This window comes from Melanotaenia boesemani, chromosome 4 (genome assembly GCF_017639745.1).
Source record: "Melanotaenia boesemani isolate fMelBoe1 chromosome 4, fMelBoe1.pri, whole genome shotgun sequence".
Classification (NCBI taxonomy): Eukaryota; Metazoa; Chordata; class Actinopteri; order Atheriniformes; family Melanotaeniidae; genus Melanotaenia; species Melanotaenia boesemani.
In genome coordinates this window covers 12,244,636-12,268,713 of record NC_055685.1, presented here as the reverse complement: position 1 = coordinate 12,268,713, position 24,078 = coordinate 12,244,636, and the positions used below count along the sequence as shown (strand labels likewise).

The following is a 24,078-nucleotide window of genomic DNA, read 5'->3' as shown; positions in this document are numbered from 1 at the left end:
GTAGCTGGAAATCGGCTCTCGTTGTTTTTCATATGCAACTCCGCGCACAACATCTGCATATGTCAGAGGTCTGTTAGCAGACAGCTGTGCAGATGCAGTTACAGGTACACTTGAATGTTTGGCATGAAAACCTGACGGTAGTGAATCTGGTGAATCTGCTCTACATTCCTTAAACATGTCCTGGAGACAAAAGTCAAAATCTTCACCATCTGCCAATGATGACAGAGGTGATGTTGGTCTATCTTCAGAATAACGTAAATAATAGTCACAGTGTAGATTGTTCGTTTGGCCAAATGTCACGTGAGGAGTGAAAGTTTGAGTTTCATCTGATGCTACAGATTCTGGGGAGGATGCTCTAAAGTCAGCCAGCCATTCATGTAAATGGGAATAGTCAAAATCTGAGGACAAGGACTCTGGGGACAACACCCTGCTACTAAATAACTTCTCCAGTTCAAAGTCTGATGAAAATGACTGTGGAGACTCTGGTCTGTTGTGGTCAAAAAGAACTTCCAGACACAAATCAGTGTCTTCCCAGTCTGATAACGTAGATACTGGTGTAAAGGACCTGAATCCTGACGTTTCGGCACAATAATCAATATGAGTACATCTGAACTGAGGAACTGGTGAGTCAGGAGAGAGGGGTCTGATTTTATCCTCAGAGTCCATGGAGTCCTGGGAATCTGGTCTTAAGGCAGATATCCAATCATCTATGAAGGAGACGCTGTATTCATCTGCTGATTCCAAAGGAGACATCATACGCTCACAATGTAAAGCTCTGTAGCTGGAAATCGGCTCTCGTTGTTTTTCATATGCAACTCCGCGCACAACATCTGCATATGTCAGAGGTCTGTTAGCAGACAGCTGTGCAGATGCAGTTACAGTTACACTTGAATGTTTGGCGTGAAAACCTGAAGGTAGTGAATCTGGTGAATCTGCTCTACATTCCTTAAACATGTCCTGGAGACAAAAGTCAAAATCTTCACCATCTGCCAATGATGACAGAGGTGATGTTGGTCTATCTTCAGAATAACGTAAATAATAGTCACAGTGTAGATTGTTCGTTTGGCCAAATGTCACGTGAGGAGTGAAAGTTTGAGTTTCATCTGATGCTACAGATTCTGGGGAGGATGCTCTAAAGTCAGCCAGCCATTCATGTAAAAGTGAGCAGTCAAAATCTGAGGACAAGGACTCTGGGGACAACACCCTGTTACTAAATAACTTCTCCAGTTCAAAGTCTGATGAAAATGACTGTGGAGACTCTGGTCTGTTGTGGTCAAAAAGAACTTCCAGACACAAATCAGTGTCTTCCCAGTCTGATAATGTAGATACTGGTGTAAAGGACCTGGATCCTGACGATTCAGCACAATAATCAATATGAGTACATCTGAACTGAGGAACTGGTGAGTCAGGAGAGAGGGGTCTGAGTTCATCCTCAGAGTCCATGGAGTCCTGGGAATCTGGTCTTAAGGCAGATATCCAATCATCTATGAAGGAGACGTTGTATTCATCTGCTGATTCCAAAGGAGACATCATACGCTCACAATGTAAAGCTCTGTAGCTGGAAATCGGCTCTCGTTGTTTTTGATATGCAACTCCGCGCACAACATCTGCATATGTCAGAGGTCTGTTAGCAGACAGCTGTGCAGATGCAGTTACAGGTACACTTGAATGTTTGGCATGAAAACCTGACGGTAGTGAATCTGGTGAATCTGCTCTACATTCCTTAAACATGTCCTGGAGACAAAAGTCAAAATCTTCACCATCTGCCAATGATGACAGAGGTGATGTTGGTCTATCTTCAGAATAACGTAAATAATAGTCACAGTGCTGATTGTTCGTTTGGCCAAATGTCATGTGAGGAGTGAAAGTTTGAGCTTCATCTGATGCTACAGATTCTGCGGAGGATGCTCTAAAGTCAGCCAGCCATTCATGTAAATGGGAATAGTCAAAATCTGAGGACAAGGACTCTGAGGACAACACCCTGCTGCTAAATAACTTCTCCAGTTCAAAGTCTGATGAAAATGACTGTGGAGACTCTGGTCTGTTGTGGTCAAAAAGAACTTCCAGACACAAATCAGTGTCTTCCCAGTCTGATAACGTAGATACTGGTGTAAAGGACCTGAATCCTGACGTTTCGGCACAATAATCAATATGAGTACATCTGAACTGAGGAACTGGTGAGTCAGGAGAGAGGGGTCTGAGTTCATCCTCAGAGTCCATGGAGTCCTGGGAATCTGGTCTTAAGGCAGATATCCAATCATCTATGAAGGAGACGTTGTATTCATCTGCTGATTCCAAAGGAGACATCATACGCTCACAATGTAAAGCTCTGTAGCTGGAAATCGGCTCTCGTTGTTTTTCATATGCAACTCCGCGCACAACATCTGCATATGTCAGAGGTCTGTTAGCAGACAGCTGTGGAGATGCAGTTACAGGTACACTTGAATGTTTGGCATGAAAACCTGACGGTAGTGAATCTGGTGAATCTGCTCTACATTCCTTAAACATGTCCTGGAGACAAAAGTCAAAATCTTCACCATCTGACAAAGATGACAGAGGTGATGTTGGTCTATCTTCAGAATAACGTAAATAATAGTCACAGTGTTGATTGTTCATTTGGCCAAATGTCATGTGAGGAGTGAAAGTTTGAGTTTCATCTGATGCTACAGATTCTGGGGAGGATGTTCTAAAGTCAGCCAGCCATTCATGTAAAAGTGAATAGTCAAAATCTGAGGACAAGGACTCTGGGGACAACACCCTGCTGCTAAATAACTTCTCCAGTTCAAAGTCTGATGAAAATGACTGTGGAGACTCTGGTCTGTTGTGGTCAAAAAGAACTTCCAGACACAAATCAGTGTCTTCCCAGTCTGATAACGTAGATACTGGTGTAAAGGACCTGAATCCTGACGATTCAGCACAATAATCAATATGAGTACATCTGAACTGAGGAACTGGTGAGTCAGGAGAGAGGGGTCTGAGTTCATCCTCAGAGTCCATGGAGTCCTGGGAATCTGGTCTTAAGGCAGATATCCAATCATCTATGAAGGAGACGCTGTATTCATCTGCTGATTCCAAAGGAGACATCATACGCTCACAATGTAAAGCTCTGTAGCTGGAAATCGGCTCTCGTTGTTTTTCATATGCAACTCCGCGCACAACATCTGCATATGTCAGAGGTCTGTTAGCAGACAGCTGTGCAGATGCAGTTACAGTTACACTTGAATGTTTGGCATGAAAACCTGAAGGTAGTGAATCTGGTGAATCTGCTCTACATTCCTTAAACATGTCCTGGAGACAAAAGTCAAAATCTTCACCATCTGCCAATGATGACAGAGGTGATGTTGGTCTATCTTCAGAATAACGTAAATAATAGTCACAGTGTAGATTGTTCGTTTGGCCAAATGTCACGTGAGGAGTGAAAGTTTGAGTTTCATCTGATGCTACAGATTCTGGGGAGGATGCTCTAAAGTCAGCCAGCCATTCATGTAAAAGTGAGCAGTCAAAATCTGAGGACAAGGACTCTGGGGACAACACCCTGCTACTAAATAACTTCTCCAGTTCAAAGTCTGATGAAAATGACTGTGGAGACTCTGGTCTGTTGTGGTCAAAAAGAACTTCCAGACACAAATCAGTGTCTTCCCAGTCTGATAACGTAGATACTGGTGTAAAGGACCTGGATCCTGACGATTCAGCACAATAATCAATATGGGTACATCTGAACTGAGGAACTGGTGAGTCAGGAGAGAGGGGTCTGAGTTCATCCTCAGAGTCCATGGAGTCCTGGGAATCTGGTCTTAAGGCAGATATCCAATCATCTATGAAGGAGACGTTGTATTCATCTGCTGATTCCAAAGGAGACATCATACGCTCACAATGTAAAGCTCTGTAGCTGGAAATCGGCTCTCGTTGTTTTTCATATGCAACTCCGCGCACAACATCTGCATATGTCAGAGGTCTGTTAGCAGACAGCTGTGCAGATGCAGTTACAGGTACACTTGAATGTTTGGCATGAAAACCTGACGGTAGTGAATCTGGTGAATCTGCTCTACATTCCTTAAACATGTCCTGGAGACAAAAGTCAAAATCTTCACCATCTGCCAATGATGACAGAGGTGATGTTGGTCTATCTTCAGAATAACGTAAATAATAGTCACAGTGTAGATTGTTCGTTTGGCCAAATGTCACGTGAGGAGTGAAAGTTTGAGTTTCATCTGATGCTACAGATTCTGGGGAGGATGCTCTAAAGTCAGCCAGCCATTCATGTAAATGGGAATAGTCAAAATCTGAGGACAAGGACTCTGGGGACAACACCCTGCTACTAAATAACTTCTCCAGTTCAAAGTCTGATGAAAATGACTGTGGAGACTCTGGTCTGTTGTGGTCAAAAAGAACTTCCAGACACAAATCAGTGTCTTCCCAGTCTGATAACGTAGATACTGGTGTAAAGGACCTGAATCCTGACGTTTCGGCACAATAATCAATATGAGTACATCTGAACTGAGGAACTGGTGAGTCAGGAGAGAGGGGTCTGAGTTCATCCTCAGAGTCCATGGAGTCCTGGGAATCTGGTCTTAAGGCAGATATCCAATCGTCTATGAAGGAGACGCTGTATTCATCTGCTGATTCCAAAGGAGACATCATACGCTCACAATGTAAAGCTCTGTAGCTGGAAATCGGCTCTCGTTGTTTTTCATATGCAACTCCGCGCACAACATCTGCATATGTCAGAGGTCTGTTAGCAGACAGCTGTGGAGATGCAGTTACAGGTACACTTGAATGTTTGGCATGAAAACCTGAAGGTAGTGAATCTGGTGAATCTGCTCTACATTCCTTAAACATGTCCTGGAGACAAAAGTCAAAATCTTCACCATCTGACAAAGATGACAGAGGTGATGTTGGTCTATCTTCAGAATAACGTAAATAATAGTCACAGTGTTGATTGTTCATTTGGCCAAATGTCATGTGAGGAGTGAAAGTTTGAGTTTCATCTGATGCTACAGATTCTGGGGAGGATGCTCTAAAGTCAGCCAGCCATTCATCTAAATGGGAATCGTCAAAATCTGAGGACAAGGACTCTGGGGACAACACCCTGCTACTAAATAACTTCTCCAGTTCAAAGTCTGATGAAAATGACTGTGGAGACTCTGGTCTGTTGTGGTCAAAAAGAACTTCCAGACAGAAATCAGTGTCATCCCAGTCTGATAACGTAGATACTGGTGTAAAGGACCTGAATCCTGACGTTTCGGCACAATAATCAATATGAGTACATCTGAACTGAGGAACTGGTGAGTCGGGGGAGAGGGATCTGAGTTCATCCTCAGAGTCCATGGAGTCCTGGGAATCTGGTCTTACGGCAGATATCCAATCGTCTTTGAAGGAGACGCTGTATTCATCTGCTGACTCCAAAGGAGACATCATACGCTTACAATGTAAAGCTCTGTAGCTGGAAATCGGCTCTCGTTTTTCATATGCAACTCCGCGCACAACATCTGCATATGTCAGAGGTCTGTTTGCAGACAGTTGTGCAGATGCAGTTACAGTTACACTTGAATGTTTGGCATGAAAACCTGAAGGTAGTGAATCTGGTGAATCTGCTCTACATTCCTTAAACATGTCCTGGAGACAAAAGTCAAAATCTTCACCATCTGCCAATGATGACAGAGGTGATGTTGGTCTATCTTCAGAATAACGTAAATAATAGTCACAGTGCTGATTGTTCGTTTGGCCAAATGTCACGTGAGGAGTGAAAGTTTGAGTTTCATCTGATGCTACAGATTCTGGGGAGGATGCTCTAAAGTCAGCCAGCCATTCATGTAAATGGGAATAGTCAAAATCTGAGGACAAGGACTCTGGGGACAACACCCTGCTACTAAATACCTTCTCCAGTTCAAAGTCTGATGAAAATGACTGTGGAGACTCTGGTCTGTTGTGGTCAAAAAGAACTTCCAGACATAAATCAGTGTCTTCCCAGTCTGATAATGTAGATACTGGTGTAAAGGACCTGGATCCTGACGATTCAGCACAATAATCAATATGGGTACATCTGAACTGAGGAACTGGTGAGTCGGGAGAGAGGGCTCTTAGTTCATCCTCAGAGTCCATGGAGTCCTGGGAATCTGGTCTTAAGGCAGATATCCAATCATCTATGAAGGAGAGACTGTGTTGATCTTCTGATGACACAGATTGAGGCCACAAATCTTTAGATTGGAAAGCGCTGAAGGTCAAAATTGGCTCGATTTGTGTTTGAACTGTAATGCCTCGTCGCACAACATCTGCATATGTCAGAGGTCTGTTAGCAGACAGCTGTGGAGATGCAGTTACAGTTACACTTGCACAACCTGATGGAAGTGAATCCACTTTTTTGACAAGCCATTTTTCTTTCTTTTCTCCACTTTCTAATATGCCAGTAACGTAGTTTGTATTTTCATTTTCTAATAGAGATTTTTCTCTTTTTTGGACAGCTGACCTTTCAAGTGGAAAGTCTAAAACATAGATTGGTTTCTCTACTAAATCAAACACCATTGGCTTTGGTGAGGGTGCATCATAGTCAGTTAGGGAACATTTACCTTTATGCAAAGTTTTCTCATCTTTGTTTGAATAGTTCATTCTTTTACTTAGTTCATTATCCAACTGATTAGATGATGCAACATTTGTAGAAGTTTGTGGTACCAATTTCTCATACCAGTAACTGAGGTAAGACTGAGTATTTTTTGTCTCTGTTTTTTGGATTTTAGGCACTTCAGCATGGCATGCCAATGAAATTTCATGCTTTCTCGTACTCGCTGAGTCCTGACTAGCCATTGGATTTTCTCCTGAATATAGAAGAAAATAATCACAGTACTGCTGCCTCAGTTGAGCGCGGGTTGGTTCCGAGTACAAGAGTTCAAGAAATGAGAAACTGCACTGGGAGGACTGAGACTCTGGGGAGAATGGTCGACCATCCCTCTCTGACACATAAAAAGATGTAAGTAAGTCCAAAGAAAATGTTTTTTTGTCAGGAGAGATATCTTCACAGAAAATCTCATCGCATTCAACATCTGTTATCAGAGGTGAGACTATTCTGCACTCTGTCTTTACATGTTCAGATTCAGGTACAGTTTGACCATATTTAGGTACTTTAAAGTCAGGTGACAGTAGCCTATATTTATTCCATGATTCAAGGGACTCAGAACAATGAGGGTATGAGATTGCAGGGATGGTAAAATCCTTCAAACCAAATGGTTGTTTGGGTTTGTCTGTGAGTAACTGTTGGGGGTCGGGTTTGTTTTCAGTAAAATTCAATAATACTTCTGGTGAACAGCTTCTCCCAGACATTGGAGAAACTGGAGAAGCACGACTGTCTTCCCATATACTAGAAAAGTCTGAAGGTAAAACCTTTTTCTGACCCAGGGGCGAATCAGGTGACATTGCTCTATAGTCACTAACAGACATGACAGATTCAGGAGACGACAGTCTAGACATGGAGTTATTTGATATCCATGCATTTGTAGGGAAAACATCCCTTTCATTATCAGGTGAAAGTGAACCATGCTGCTTCTCAGACTCCAAACAATCAAGGTTTAAAGGGAGGTACTCTTTAAAAGCAGAATGCGATGTCTCAACTGTCTTATGCCCATTTTGTGGTGTAAGATGGGTTAAAGGCCCTGAAGAGACAATCTTCGGTTTAGAGATGTAGGGCGTGTTTGCCTCATCTGTGGCATCGTCACTACCTGGACCAAGACAACACCAACTACAGGATCTGTTAGTTGAGTCACAAGCCATGTGAGAATTTTTTGTAAGACAGCTTGGCAAAATGGTTGCTGTTACTTCCATTTTTTCTGGTTTCACCATGCTGAGCTTAGCTGTGGTGGTAAGGGATTCAGCTGATTGTATATCATCACTCTCATCAATGAAGGGCAAGTTTTTTGGAAACCCATCCTTTTGTACTCGGGCTTTTGTGCTGTCTTCCTTGCTTGATTTGAAGCGTTTGAGTCCCACGTCTACATCTGAAACATGTGGGACTTTGTCATGACCATACTGTATTTTGTAGAACTGGGCTGTGAGCTCATCAGTACTCCTCTGAGAGAGCCTGCGCTTTTGAACTACGTCTGTGTCATCTTCAGTCATGGCCAAAGTTGGATAAGGATAGTGTGGTGCTGAGGCCAACAGCCTTGGTTCATTGCTTCTTCTTACAGGGGTTTTGGCTGCCTCTGTACTGCCAAGCTGAGATGCAAAGTTAAACTCATCAGAAAGCTCACTGAAGTCAGTTTCAGCCTTGCCTGACTCAGACAGACTCAGGCTAAAGTCTCTGATTGAGATATGTGAGTGCAACTTCAGGATTTCATGTGACTGGCCTTGTTTATCTTCACAACCAAACTGCTTCAATGGTAAGGTTTGGCTGCAGTCATCTCTGACTAGAGGACCACCTTGGAAAGACCTGACAGCTCGACCTTCAACTCTGCTGCAGACTTGAGCATGTTTCACTTTGGGGACATAAATCTGAGTTGCTTGGTTCCCCAATGCTGCTTCTTTCGAAGTCTGTAGCGTACTTACTTGTTCATCTGAGTTGTCATGACTTGCAGGTTCTTGTGAAATTGCATCCTCAGAGGTCCAGAGATCAGGGTTTGATTCACTGTGGAAACATAAAAGAACATGTTTAAAAAAAAAGCTAAATAACAACTTTTTAGTTTATGCTGGTCTTTTATTTTTTTTAAACAAGGTATACAATTTGACGGTACTTTTAATGCTGATATAATCTGATGGCATATCTAAAGTTAAAGCTGGGGGGACTCACAGTGCGCCTAGCCATTATTTTTCAAGAAAAACATCTAGCTATTAACTATCTACACATTAGAGAAAGAAAACACAAAAAATAAGACTTTGTTAGAGAGGGAGTTTACCAGTTACAGTATATTTTCAAACAGTCATGATGTTTTTAAGCAAGAGAAAACCTGGATAGACTCAAATTACAACCCTTTGAAAATTCTTTAAAAAACAGTTTTTGAAAGCGCTTGAGTCCACATACATGTGGGATTAAGTTGAAACTGAACCTTCAATCCAATCTGTATAAAATTCTAATATATATAATATAATGCCATTCCAGCTAGAAATACCAAGTTTAGAATTTGGTGCATACTGTCTACTTACTAAAATAAAAGTAGCAATTTTTAATAATTCTGTGGTGCCAGGACATGGAACCACAATCTGTTTTCAAGCAGCGGCAGTGTTAGAAAAAAATAATGACTTCCAGAAAACCAACATTTTTTTTCTTTTTTTTTTTGTATACCTTGTCTTTGCTAGAAATTAAGCATCCAAAAGAAAATTGTTAGTCTCAGTCATGTACTTGCTAGTCCAAATACTTTTTAGGTTTAGGCAAGTAATGCTGCTTATAAGAGGCAAAATATGATGCAAAAAGTATGCTGCACACACACACTCAGTTTCTAATTGGGTCATGAAATTGAGCCTCTTGACTTTGTCTAAAAATTTAATTCGATGTCATTATGTAGGTTTTAGAGACTTAAATATTACTTTTCAGGTCATTCTATCTATCTATCTATCTATCTATCTATCTATCTATCTATCTATCTATCTATCTATCTATCTATCTATCTATCTATCTATCTATCTATCTATCTATCTATCTGGTGATGTCAATAAAATTTCACGCTGCATGGCTTGTGTAAAAAACATCTCATGTTACACTGCAGATCTGTGTTATGGAGTCAAGAATCGGTTTATCGGTTAAATCGGTTAAAAGTAAATATTTACTGTGGGATCTCAGGCTCCTCCAAAAGGTCTCCATGCATGCTCTCTGAGTGGACATGTCCTACAGGTTCTGCCCATGAAGGAATATCCAGTAGTGAAGCGACTGACAGGTCTTCTTCAGAAACAGCTGGGGGTGGTCTGCGGTCTGACTCAACCCGCCTCACAATTCTGGGACTGTCTGCATCCTCTTGCACAGATGATAGAGCTACTGACACTGAAGACACCAACAAGAAATCAGAGTGCAAGCAAACATAAAAATAGTTTGGTGTTTTAATGTCATTTTAGTAGGGTGTTTACTACCTTCGCTGTGATCCAGTGTCTTCTCTATCTCTGCGTAAGTCCGAGATGTTTGCTCTTGAATGGACTTGTTCATCTGGGTTTCAATGAGATGGACTATGTCCATGCGGTTGATCTTGGTTAGTCTCTTAACCAGACAGTCCTCTGTGGAAGGATAATCCTGTTAATTTAACAACCTTTAGGACAGTCTACTAGCAGAAAGGCTACAATATTCTTAAGTAGAATTCTAGTTAGAGAGTTGAATAACTGTATCAATTTTTCACAATATCAAAACAGGTCATTTAAATTCAATTTTAATCTTCGTCTCCTTTATCAGGTTGCACTGCCATGTTATTATAATAGCTCATACTCCTAACCAAAAACTGGCTCTAGTGTCTTTAGTTCTGCTATAGTTTGGAAGAATTTGGCTCAAAATTACATATATTTAGTCAAAAAGTCTCTATTATCCCAGAGGGACTAATTTTGTGTGCAGGAGTGACATATTGAATTCAAGCAACTGGCACACCAGTATTGGTGAAACATGAAGGGGTCTTTAATGCTTAATTTTAGGAGGTTCTACAGAAGAAAAGCAGCTCTGATAAAAATGAGGACATAAAATTTTTTTGATTGGACTGGAAATTAACAAAATGGCACACAAAGCAGGGTTAGGATAAAACATAGATCATCACAGACATGCAGCAACAAATGAAAAAATGCCAATAGCAAGCATGGCTACCAGTTTCATTGCGCCCAGAAGTCTCTTCACTGGAATGACACTAAGACACAATCCTTGAGTATTTAAACTAACTTTTGACCAGCAGGTTTTCCAAAAGTCTGTGATTCAGATGTCATGCAAGGTTTTAACCTAGCCAAAGTTATTCAGTATGAAATAAAAATTTAGCAGTGTGGACAAAGTCTGAAGAACTGCATAGTTGTAAAATATTAAGTGAAAAGATCCAATAAAATTGCAAGTACCTGTGGCATGTTTGCCTTCCCGTTCAACCCAGCGCTGCAACAAGGCATGGCTCTGCTCTTGCAGGGAATTAGGATTCTCTGTTCTCACCTGCTGAATATCATCCTCATTGAATTCCAATTCTCTTGCCAGCTCTGAGATGATGGATAAAATAACAAGGGATGATGATAAAGCAGAAAAAAACAATTATGCTATATATAGCATACTTTGCATATGTTTGCCCACTTCTGCTAATTTACTTATGAAGTAAGCAAACAAACAAAACAACAAAAAAGCATCTAAAAAAAACTTAATTTGACAGTTTACCAGTCCAACTGAAGCCAAGAAGGTCTGCGATGATCGCTAATGTCTCCTCTTTTCTGTCAGCATCATCCTGCCAATCAACTAAAAGATTCATCATAGCCAAAAAAAACAAACAAAACAAAAACATTTTAACATGTGTTCAAGGTGTTCAAAGCCTTAAATAATATATAAAGTTTCTTTTTTTGGTTGTTTTTTTTTTTTTTTTTTTTTTTTTTTTTTTGCAGGTACAACATGTTACTTTCCTGAAGACGCTATGCTATAGGCTGTAAATTAAATGTGGATCTATGATGTGACATGAATGAAAACATAAAGGTTGGATTTTAGAGAAGTTGCATTTGGTCACAATAACCCCAACATGCGTTTAATCATTAGTGTGAGCAATGTTGTTAATGTCCTGGTTAATATTAGTGCAATAATATTAGTGAAGCTGCATTATTACCTCTGGTAATACCAACAGTCTGCATCAAAATTTTCAAAGCAAGCTTTTTTACTGACATAGGCATTCAGTCTTGAAAATGCATTTACACAAACTCAGAGGGAGAAGTAACTTACCAAAAAGCCAAATATCATAATCAACTTGCACACAAACACGCACAAAGATGGACACAGAATACGAAAACAGATGGGACCAAACAAATCATACTGTTAAATCAACAACAAATGAGTGATAGTGATGTAATTCTTTGGAAGAAAGAGAGAGAAAAAAAGAAAAAAAAAACATCTCACTGCTAAGAAACAAACTAGATAAAGCAAAAGCCCACTGTAGGTCAGACCATACCTGGTGTACATTCTGGAGTTTGATCATCAACCATTCTCTGCATCTGAGTTTCCACTGAGTCATCCCAGGTAGGCCTGGATTCAAACACATCCTCTGTCCCACCAGTTGGATGTGTAACTGGCAACTGACTGCCATCAGAATCTGAACTGTGTGAGGCTGGAATGTCATATGTAAAGATAACAGAATCTGGACTCATGTGACTAGCGCTGCTCATATCATCAGTTTCCAAAGAAGAGTGAACAGATAGTTCTGAAATGTTGGAGAGTTGGGTGTCTTTTCTTGGGGGAGAGAATGAAGTCATGTCAGCTAAAGGTTTCTCTTGAATTGTGACAGCAAGTTTGGAAGAGGAATGGCTGGATATGACTGGACTACTGTCAGAGTAACTCCTACTTTCTTTATTAGAGACTCTACTTGTGTTGCTGGCTTCAGATCTAGTCCTACGATAGGTTGTTGAACTTATTCCTGATATTTTATTAATTTGATCAAACTCTGATATCTGTGAGTCAGTTTCAGTCATTTCTACTCTACTTGTAGTGCCTGGTTTGATTGACAGGGGTGACGGCGAATCATGGCCTTGAATGCCAGGCTGCACAGTCATCTCTATGACTGAGCACAGGTCATCTTCATCCTCCCCCAACTCATCATCATCAGAGGAAGAGTCTGAAAAATCATCATCCTTTTCAGGGGAAATCCATTGGGCAACTGTGGATGCATCTGATTGAAGGTCTGCTATTGTGGAGTCTAGATAGTCAAGCCCGATGCTTTGAAGACCTCCACCCTCAGTTTGAACATTTGATAGACTCTTTAGAGCACTGGGTGAAGTAAGATGAATGCCTGCTGTTATTTCAGGCTCCGGTTTGTCAAGCGAGGGGCTGATTAGAGTTTTGGATGTGGGACTAGCTTGAGTTTGATGTGATTTTAGGGTCCCTTGAATGGTTTTGTCTGAAATAGAATCACTGCTTTGGATAGTTATAGACTTTACTTGAGATTCCTTTAAGGTTTCTTGAGCAACTTCATCAACTGTTTGTTCCCCAATATGAAAAAATGCATAACCTTCCCCATATTCATCAAAGGCTCTTCTTGACATGTCAATAGCTCCACCTCTGGTCATTTCAAATAGTTTCCCCTCTTGGAACTGAAATGGGTTAGGGCTTTTCTCACTACCGGGTGTCTGAACAAGCATTTTTTCTGGTGTTGTTTGCCCCTCTCTGGAACCACAATCAATGTGCTCTTCAGGCTCTTCAGCCTCTGACTTGAAAACTACATTTTTGTGGCTCTCACATCCTGCATGATGTTCTAGTTCTGTCAGCGGTGCCTCAACTGGTTTGTCATCATGTGAATAATGCTCATCTGTTACAGAGTGGGAAAAATGTGTGTCAGTGACCAAGGAACACACATCTTTTGTCTTGTTTTTGTGAATTTCTGCTTCTTTTTCTGCTATGACAGACACAGAGCCCCCACAATCTCTATCAGCTTCCTCTTTGTGAGTTTTAGTTTCCTGTTCCATCTCCTCAAATGTTTTAATCTTTACAGCCATTTTGAACATCTCCTCCTCTGGAGTGAATTGTTTATTGGTGGTGTCATTCTCACTGTCATCGGTATCAACAGAGTCTTGCTTGATGTGCATGTGAAGACTCTCGGTAGAGCACATATTGCCATCAGTTGCTCTGTCTCTGGAGTTGGAATAACTGTCTTTTTTTATTTCACTGTCCATTTGGGTGATCTCTACATTGGTTTCTTGCTTATCATCATAAGCAAAACATGCTTTGACCTGGGAAGCATAGTCCTCATACACAGCTGTCTTGGCTGGCATCATAAGTTCTGTGTCCTGTGATTGAGTAGGACTTGCTTCAAGCGAGTCTTGACATGGAGATTCTTTGGTAGGGCTTGGCTCTATAGAGTCAGGGGATTTCTTTGAGGACCTATCCTCCATCAGAGGACTTGGTTCTAATGAATCTTTATCACATGGCTCTTTATCTGGGTCATCAACCATAGCAGTCATAATGTTCTCTAAATCAGCTGGTCGTTGTGGTGCGTTAAAACTACTTGATAGTTGTAAAAAATCCTGTGTTTTTAGAACTGAATAAGGAACATCTAGACTGACATCTTGTTGATCAATTTCACTACCAGTCGTTGTTTTGTAGGACTCCCTGAAATCTACTGCCCTTTCAATAGATTCAGTAAAAGGTGCTGCAGCCCTTGGTAAGGCGCTAACATCACCCTCCTCTGATGGGACTTTGCTGGGACTCTCATCTTCATCAGAGCATGCCTGCCATCTACTTTCGATAGCTTCCATTTCCTGGATGTTCGCTGTGTTAGAACTTAAATCTTTTGGGGAAATCGTCTGTTCATGAGAGACTATACGAGTTTCTTTTATACAGTCTTTGGAAAGTTTTGTTTCTTTGCAGCTCTCATGGACTAAATCCTCATTCAGATAGCTTTGTTTTGTCACTGGATTTTCTCTGAGGTAGTTATCTAAGTCACTACTAAGAAGTGACAACATGCCTGACATGTTTTTCTCAGGTGCAGACACTTGGTGTTGCACCTGTCTCTCGACATGAACTTGTTGGAATGGAGGCTCTGATACCAAACTTGGCAATGGTTCTTCAACTCCATATTCATCAGTCTGCAAATCTTCACTTGCCTTTTCCCCAGTCTTCTCTACTGAATCTCCACTTGTCAGTATTGTTTCCTTGCAGGCTTCATAGACAAGATCCACCTCTGGGTAGCTTTGTTTTGTTAGTGGATCTTCTTTTAGATATTCACTTAGGTCACTACTAAGAAGTGACAACATGCCTGACATGTTCTTCTCAGGTGCAGACACTTGGTGTTGCACCTGTCTCTCAATATGAACTTGTTGGAATGGAGGCTCTGATACCAAACTTGGCGATGGTTCTTCAACTCCATATTCATCAGTCTGCAAATCTTCACTTGCCTCTTCCCCAGTCTTCTCTACTGAATCTCCACTTGTCAGTATTGTTTCTTTGCAGGCTTCATAGACAAGATCCACCTCTGGGTAGCTTTGTTTTGTTAGTGGATCTTCTTTTAGATATTCACCTAGGTCACTACTAAGAAGTGACAACATGCCTGACATGTTTTTCTCAGGTGCAGACACTTGGTGTTGCACCTGTCTCTCGACATGAACTTGTTGGAATGGAGGCTCTGATACCAAACTTGGCGATGGTTCTTCAACTCCATATTCATCAGTCTGCAAATCTTCACTTGCCTTTTCCCCAGTCTTCTCTACTGAATCTCCACTTGTCAGTATTGTTTCTTTGCAGGCTTCATAGACAAGATCCACCTCTGGGTAGCTTTGTTTTGTTAGTGGATCTTCTTTTAGATATTCACCTAGGTCACTACTAAGAAGTGACAACATGCCTGACATGTTTTTCTCAGGTGCAGACACTTGGTGTTGCACCTGTCTCTCGACATGAACTTGTTGGAATGGAGGCTCTGATAAAAAACTTGGCGATGGTTCTTCAACTCCATATTCATCAGTCTGCAAATCTTCACTTGCCTTTTCCCCAGTCTTCTCTACTGAATCTCCACTTGTCAGTATTGTTTCCTTGCAGGATTCATAGACAAGATCCACCTCTGGGTAGCTTTGTTTTGTTAGTGGATCTTCTTTGAGATATTCACCTAGGTCACTACTAAGAAGTGACAACATGCCTGACATGTTCTTCTCAGGTGCAGACACTTGGTGTTGTACCTGTCTCTCAATATGAACTTGTTGGAATGGAGGCTCAGATACCAAACTTGGCGATGGTTCTTCAACTCCATATTCATCAGTCTGCAAATCTTCACTTGCCTCTTCCCCAGTCTTCTCTACTGAATCTCCACTTGTCAGTATTGTTTCTTTGCAGGCTTCATAGACAAGATCCACCTCTGGGTAGCTTTGTTTTGTTAGTGGATCTTCTTTGAGATATTCACCTAGGTCACTACTAAGAAGTGACAACATGCCTGACATGTTCTTCTCAGGTGCAGACACTTGGTGTTGTACCTTTCTCTTGACATGAACTTGTTGGAATGGAGGCTCTGATACCAAACTTGATGTTGGTTCCTTGATTCTAGCTTCATCCGTATGTAGGTCTTCATTTGCTTCTTCTACTGTCTCACTTGCCACATTGTCATTTGTCAGTATAATTTGTTCACAACAGTCACTGACCATTTCCTCTTCTGAGTAGCTTTGCATTACCATTGGCTGTTCTTCAAGATACTGATCTAGGTTACTACTGAGAAGTGTCAACATGCCAGACATATCCTTTTCAGTTGCAGACAGCTGGTGGTATACCTGTCTTTTGATATGAACTTCTTGTAATTGACACTCAGTTACTAATTCTGATGTTGTTTCTTTGATTCCAGTTTGATCCTTCTGCAAGTGTTGATTTGCTTCTTCCCCAGTCTTGTCTTCTAAATGTTTAATTGTCAGTATTATTTCTTTACAGCTCTCATGGACATATTCATCTTCAGGGTGGCTTTGTTTTGACACTGGCTGTTGGATGAGGCATTCATCCAGGTCACTGCTGAGAAGTGTCACCATGCCTGACATATCCTTCTTGGTAGTAGAGTGGTCTGGCTGTCTCTTGATGTCAACTTCTTGGAATGCAGCTTCTGATACTGAACTTGGTGTTGTTTCTCTGACTTCATGTTCATCCTTCTGCAAGCCTTTGTATGCTTTCTCACCAGTCTTGTCTTCTAAATGTTTACTTGTCAGTATTATTTCTTTGCAGCTCTCATGGACATATTCATCTTTAGGGTGGCTTTGTTTTGACACTGGCTTTTGGATGAGGCATTCATCCAGGTCACTGCTGAGAAGTGTCACCATGCCTGACATATCCTTTTCAGTTGCAGACTGTTGGTGATGTGCCTGTCTCTCAATGGAAACTTGCTGGAATGGAGTCTCACATACAAAGCTTTCAGCTACCTCAGTCTGTAGGTTTTCATCATCCTCTTTCTTCATCTGCTCTTCTGAGCTTTTACTTGCCAGTGTAATTTCTTTGCAACTCTCAAAGACAAGATACTCTTCTGAATAATTTTGTTTGGCCATTGACTTTTCTTTGAGATATTCACCTAAGTCACTACTGAGAAGTGTCACCATGCCTGACATATTCTTCTCGGTAGCAGAGTATGCTTTCTCCCCAGTCTTGTCTTCCAAATGTTCATTTGTCAGTATTATTTCTTTGCAGCTATCATACACAAGATCCTCCTCTGCATAGCTTTGTTTTGACCCTGGCTTTTCTTTGAGATATTCATCTAGGTCACTACTGAGAAGTGACAACATGCCCGACATGTTCTTCTCAGTTGTAGGGTGTTGGTGATGTGCCTGCCTTTCTGTGTAAACTTGCTGGAATGGAATCTCAGATGGAAGACTTTGTGTTAGTTCTTTGACTCCAGCTTCATCATTCAGCAGGTTTACATTTCCCTCTGCCTTAATTTGATCCTCTGACTGGTCACTTGTTAAGATAATTTCTTTGCAGCTTTCATGGGCAAGATCTTTCTCTATGTGGCTTTGAGTTGCCAATGGATTTTCTTTTAAGTATTCATCTAAGTCACAACTGAGAAGTGTCAACATGCCTGACATATCCTTGTCAGACTGTTGGTACACCTGTCTTTCGATATGAACGTCTTTGAATGGAGTTTCTGAAACTGAACTTGGTGTTGGTTCTTTAAGCTCATTTTCATCATTCTGCAAGTCTTTTTTTGCTTTGTCTTCTATCTCGTCTTGGAAATTTCCACTTCTCCGTATTATTTCTTTGCAGCTTTCATGGACAAGATCCTTCTCTGCGTGGCTTTGTGTTGCCATTGGATTTTCTTTCAGGTATTCATCTAGGTCACTACTAAGAAGAGACAACATCCCTTCCACATTCTTCTCAGCTTTAGACTCTTGTACCTCTCTCTGGATGCAGACTTCTTTGACTGGACTCTCTAATACCATACTTGAAATCCGATCTTCAACCATATTAGATTGTGTCTCTGCACTTATCTCATCTTCTATATCAGCACTTGATGATTTACCAAACTTGGAAAAAGTAGTTTGTTTAAAGTTCTCCATGCGATGTGTTGCTGGAAGTCTCTCAGAACTTTCTTTCTCTTCTGAGCTGGAGCAAGTGGTGTCTGAGGACTCTGCCAGGCCTTCATGCTTGGGACTCTCAGGACTCTCTTCACCAAAATAGGGACTGTAGATGGATACTGGATGTGCATCGAAATCAGCCAAAGTTTCATCCTCAGGTGCCTCTAGCTGATAGTTGACACTGGTAGTCGTTGATGTCTTCTTGAACAGTTGATACTCAGGACTGTCCTCCAGCTCAGCTTTTATGTCAGCACTAAAGTCCTCAGAAGGTCTGCGATCAGGACTGATCTGAGCATCAACAGATAAGCTCCGAACAGTGCTTATTGGTGGATTCTGTAGTTGCATCCTGTCTAGATTTGTCTCTTGCAACTCTTGCTCATCTCTCTCAGGGCTAACCCTTCCATCACCAAACTGAATCCTGTCAGCATTTTCTGCTGTCTTTACAAAGTAAGTAATGTCTGAACTTTGGGATTCATCAGTAGTTCCATCCAGTGTTTCATATTTATAGATATAATTTTGTTCAGTTCCCTGAATCTCTCCAGGATGTACTGATTCAAGTAGTCCAATTTGACTTTGCAAAGTGTCCTGTTCTCTCTGAAATGCTTTCATCAACTCCTTCACAGACATAGTTTGCTTCTCTGGCTCCTCTCTTTGTGGGTCACCATACCCTGGGTCATACTGAATTTTATCTGCAGACTGTGTTATCTGTCCAGAAAAGGTGTCATCTGATATTACCAGCAATTTATCAGCATGGGGTTCAGTTAGCTGTATCTTTTCAGAGGCTTCCGATTCAGATATAATTTTTGGAGCCATTGTTTTGCGTTCTGAAGGCTGTGGCTTAGTTTCTGGGATATCCTTCACAGTTTGGAATATTTTCATCCGCTCTTTCACGGACACTGTCTCCTTGTCATGCACCTCTCTTTGTGGGCTATCATTTTCAACATCATACAGTACTGTATCAGCAAATGTAACTGTCTTTCCAGTGGAAACCTTTTCTGAAGTTAATAGAGTTTCCTCAACATTATTTCTAGATTCATCCCTTATGTCTGTTTCATCACGTTTCTTTACATCACTCTGTTGACGGAGAGTGATGGGGGTCTGAGTCTCGATGTGTGATTCGGGCTCATGTGTAGGATGCTTTTCTGTCTCCTCTGGCTTTTCAGAATCTGCTGATTCAGATATCATTGTTGTAGTATGAGAAGAAACTACTGCTTTGTGTTCAAAAAGTCCAGATTTATATTTTGATGGGTCCTGCCCTGTTTGGAAAGCTTTCATGAGCTCCTGTACTGACATAGTCTCTTCTAATCTTTCTGTCTGCGATCTTGGAGATTTAGGTGACTTGGGAACTTTGGGAAGTTCTGGCATTACTTCCTCTGCCTTATTTGTGGTGACAGAAGATTTTGACTCACTTGCTAAACCTAGAGTTTTCTTTTGGCTCTCCTGTTCTTCAGCTTTGTTCTCTAAAGCTTTAACTCTGTCCTTTATTGACCCTATAGGTGTCTCAACAACTAGAGGAGAGGCTGGAGGCTCTATTAATGAGGTGGTTACAAGAGCACTATCCTTGAGAAGAGCATCACCCTCCAAAGACTCCTCAGAACTCATTCTTTGTAGCTCTCCTTCAGAGCTGCTACATCTAGAGTGTTCTCTATCTCTAAGTTTCTTTCTTATAGGTTTCTTGATTTCAGGGGGACGCCGTTTGCCATCACGCTTTGCCTGCTCAGGTCTGTCTTGAGCAAGATCTTCCTGAGAACTATATGTCAGAGCAAGTCTCTGTTCTAGGCTGTCTTCCATGTCTGTATGGAAGTTTGAGATCATGTCTGTTAAGTCTTTCTCCTCTGTGTCAGTTCTGCTTAAAGTTTTAACAAAATATTCTGAGAGTGGTTCAGAAACTTTTGCCTCATACAGTAAATAGTCTCCTTTGTCTGGCTTAAACTGGTCTCTCTCTTCCAACCCTCCAACTTCAATTCTCTCCTTATATACATCTGCAGTAAAAGCTGCAGAGCTTCTGATGTCTGAAATGTCTGACAGAAGGTCTGGACTTGCAAGAGTTGCAGGGTCAAGAGGTTGATTAGCTCTCAAGGAGAGTGTATCAGTTGACGCAGACTCATCGTCTTCAATGAGGAAAGTTTCAGAACCAAAAAGGGTAAAGGACATAAGGGACAAATGAAGTGGGAAAGAGAGACATCAGAAAACTGTCATCAAGATAATGCCATCAAAAATCCATGTTAAGTTCACAGAGTAAGAAGATGACTGATAGGGCAGAAGATAAGAAGGTCTTGAAAAGAAGGCCAAAAAGAAGATGATAAAGTAGTCCAGAAAAGTTTGAAGGGGAGAAGAGCAGCAACAGCGTAAGCAAAGCACAAGGAGAAACAAAAGATAGGTAGAAAGTGGACAAGAATGACATTAATCTATACTTTGTATTTGGATGTCTGACACAAAAAACAGGACTAAATGAAACAGAGAAACTCTCATATGTAACAGAAGGACAACAAGAAGCGATAACAGACAAGCAAACCTTCTCAAAATTGCTGCTGACAAAGTTATGTCTGTCTATAAGAATCATTTAAATAAAATTAAGGGGGTTTAGAGAAACATGTGAGACAAGCAGTTAGATAATGTCAAATAATGTCACTCATAATGCTCTACTCAAAATATTCATTATCTGTAAGCAATATTGTAAAATGTGTAAAGTAGAATTAACATTTTATTTATGATGTTTGTAATTTTATTTGGTTACAAGATTGAGAATTTGTAAATGATGCTTTTATATTTGTTATGTTTTGTGACCTTATAGCTCTATTAACTTATATAGAAACGAATTTGTTGTGTTTTTGATGCAAATGAAATAATGCAAAATGCAAACTGAATGTGGAAATTAAATTAAAAAAAGTGTATTATGGTCAAAGTCATGCAAAATGTTTGATAGCAATAAGAATGAACCAGCAATAAAAGGAAACACTGGGAATAAATAACAACTGTATAATGCTTGTTAATTATGTTTGTACAGAACAAAAGATGTTTTCTTTTAAGCTATACTGTTAGAGATGGAAAGTGGAAAAAAAGATCAAAATTAATACTTCTTACATATTACTATGTATTGTTTTTACGTTTAGACTAAATTTATATATAAATACCACAAAATCAAAGTAGTCTGGAGTGGATTTGCATAAGTAGTATTATTTTGATCTTCATGATTAACGAAAAACAAAAAAACAAAACAAATTAAATTATTGAAGAGGTGTAAATAGTAGTGGGAGGAGAGAGTCAGTAGTGTCTGGGTTGAAGGTATACAGCCATAGCATAGCTGCCATTAACAAACATGTAAATACAGTGTTAGTAGAGCAAAATAATACAGCAGAATTAATATAAACAAACATAGCAGGTTAACAAAGACATCACAACCTTTATGATAAATAATTTTATCTTTTTTTACTTCTGATTTTTAAAGAATGCTTTATAACATATATCATGAGAGCCTTAAAAATGTTTTTGATCTTGAATGTCTGAATCCTTCATGCATTTCAGATATTACTGTTTGTGGAAAAAAACTACACATCATTCATTTCTAACAGTCAAACGTAAACTTACATTTCTTTTCGCTTTTTTCACTCTGCAAAAACAGGATTAAAAACTAGTTAGTCACAAAACTAATTATGGTATCCCTCTTTCTTTAAAACAGTTGCTATTTAAACTCTGTTTACCTCATCATCTCCATCCGGGTCTGAGTCAGACTCCTGGACAAGGGAATAAAACAAGATGAAAGCAACATTGTGGTCATTTAAGCTAGAAGCGGTGATGAATATTGTTATTTCAGTGCAAATTAAGCTTTTTCAGACTTACCTTCGAGTATGCTGGCAGAGTGATGTTTAGGTTGCAGATAGCATTGTGGTTAAGACATCGGTATGTGCGTGGTTCCTTGGTAAAGGACAGTCGACCACATGGCTCCTGTGCCGTGTCCCTGATCTGTTCAATATTAAGTCTTATTAGTTTATGAAATATGATGTCTTTTGATTTTTGAATCTCTGAGAAAAGAACTGTGAATTTCCAAATGTGTTAGTTTATTTTGCAGTCTCACTTTAATAAAGAGGGCCAGTCTGTTCTCTTTGAAGGCAAAGAAACTGAACACATGGTGCTGTCCACTCTTGGTAAGTGGCACCAGGTTTCCAAAGCAGTCGGCATATATAGGTTTTCCCTCCAGCACCTGTGTATGGATAAAACACATTTTTAAAGCTCAAACATCCATTATGGTCTACGTATAATATTTTAAAACAGCACTGGTATATCATTAAATACACAAATACAAGTCAGCATTAATTAGAATCTGCTTCAGCTTCAATAAGCTGAAGCAGATTCTAATTTACTCCACAAATGTAACCTTTAGTTTACTATATATTTATATATATATATATATATATATATATGTGTGTGTGTGTGTGTGTGTTTGTGTGTGTAATTTATTCTTTAATCTGTTCTATTTTTAATCCCACCTCAGTGAGGCTACAGACTAATTTGCCAGTTCATGTATTTTCCATATACAGTAAAGTGAAGCTACAGTTGCAGTTCATCTAGGCCATTTAGTTGGACTAATCTTCTTATTCTAGTATATAAATTCTGGACATGATTAAAATTACTGTTCAAATTATGTGAGACTTTGTTATAATGGGTGAAAATATTGGACTGGGGTTCCTGTTGAGATACTGTTGCACGCAGTCCTTATTTATTCTCTGTTGTTTCTGGTTTCTTCTTCTGTGTATTGGGTTCTTCCGGTACTATCAAAGCCCATACTTTGCAGCATGAGCTAAAAGCCTAAGCCAGTCCTAACCCCACTGAACATATGCACACAGCAGTAATTCGATCTCCAGCCAGATTATTTGAAAATTTGAAAACTTTACTTTAGTGTGGTTTCAGTCACGAGTTAAAACAGTGGTTCCCAAACTTTTTCTGCAAGACCCTCTTTTATAATGTTGGTACTTTCCCAAATTTCTCCTGCGTTTTGTTAGAAGTACAAAACAGTCCTGACTTATTCTCACTGTTCCCTCTACTTATGCTTTCCCCATCATGACACTTCACCTCAACATCTCGGCTGCGGGCAACTTCAGTGAAATTCTCTTGCTGCTCCAAGGTTTTGTCCATTTTGTCATCTGTCATGCAGAAACAGCGCAGGCGAGCCTCAATGGGGTCCAGCGTCTTAGCAAAGATGACAAATTTAGCCATGTATGGGACACAGATGATTTCTCTGTAGAGCTGAGAGGCAAAACTAACAGACTCCTGGACCTGTCTGCAGTCTATCAGCCAGAACCTGTAAACAGGAAGCAGACATTTAGTTTGTTACTGGCAGATATACTCAGGGTGAACACCGAGCTCAGAAATAGATTACATCGTTAGGTGTAAGATGCCTCATTTTTTTTTAAGATAAATAAAGTGCTTACCTTGCTGACACATTTGTAGTGAAGGAAACACATTGGTTGACAAAGGTGAGAGGTGTGGAGCCAGTAATGTCCTCCCACTGGGCAGGAGTGGTTCCACCTGAAACATAAAGTGGTGGGGGCTTCTAATTAAGTTTGTTACACTGGCTCAGTTTTTGTAATTTTTGGAAAGGGAAAATATGACTTCCAAACATAGGTTAATAAGAGTTTTCCCATGTTTACCTGTAATACTGCAAAGTAAACGTAGAGTAGGTGTCTCCCCATTGAACACAGCGCTGGGTCCCTCACTGTTGGAGCTTTGGGGAATTGGGATTGTCATGGTGATTGGTTTGTGGAATTTCCTCCGTCTTGGCTCCAATGTGACAATAGGACTAAATGTGGCTTTGTTGCCAAGAATCTTTCTTACAACCTCAACATTGATGGGCTGAGCCTGGAACAAAGTAAAATAAATAAATAAATAAAATAAAGTATCATCTTTAGTAGAAGCTATAATTCTGAATAGTTTATT

The 24,078-nt window shown here is 40.3% G+C and overlaps 1 protein-coding gene across 4 annotated transcripts in view; it reads right to left on the bottom strand.

Annotated features, from left to right (window-relative positions):
* The window catches only part of ank2a (ankyrin 2a, neuronal), an 80,041-nt gene that overhangs the window by 16,438 nt on the left and 39,525 nt on the right, over positions 1-24,078 (bottom strand). For all 4 annotated transcript variants that reach the window (XM_041982642.1, XM_041982643.1, XM_041982644.1 and 1 more), the window contains 12 exons: positions 23,793-24,000; positions 23,574-23,670; positions 23,215-23,443; positions 22,220-22,345; positions 21,985-22,107; positions 21,846-21,878; positions 21,733-21,754; positions 11,300-11,377; positions 10,996-11,127; positions 10,045-10,185; positions 9,748-9,958; positions 8,533-8,611 (listed from right to left, as the gene is read on the bottom strand). In XM_041982642.1, the coding sequence (XP_041838576.1) occupies positions 8,533-8,611; positions 9,748-9,958; positions 10,045-10,185; positions 10,996-11,127; positions 11,300-11,377; positions 21,733-21,754; positions 21,846-21,878; positions 21,985-22,107; positions 22,220-22,345; positions 23,215-23,443; positions 23,574-23,670; positions 23,793-24,000 (1,479 nt within the window). The remainder of the gene's footprint in view (positions 1-8,532; positions 8,612-9,747; positions 9,959-10,044; positions 10,186-10,995; positions 11,128-11,299; positions 11,378-21,732; positions 21,755-21,845; positions 21,879-21,984; positions 22,108-22,219; positions 22,346-23,214; positions 23,444-23,573; positions 23,671-23,792; positions 24,001-24,078) is intronic.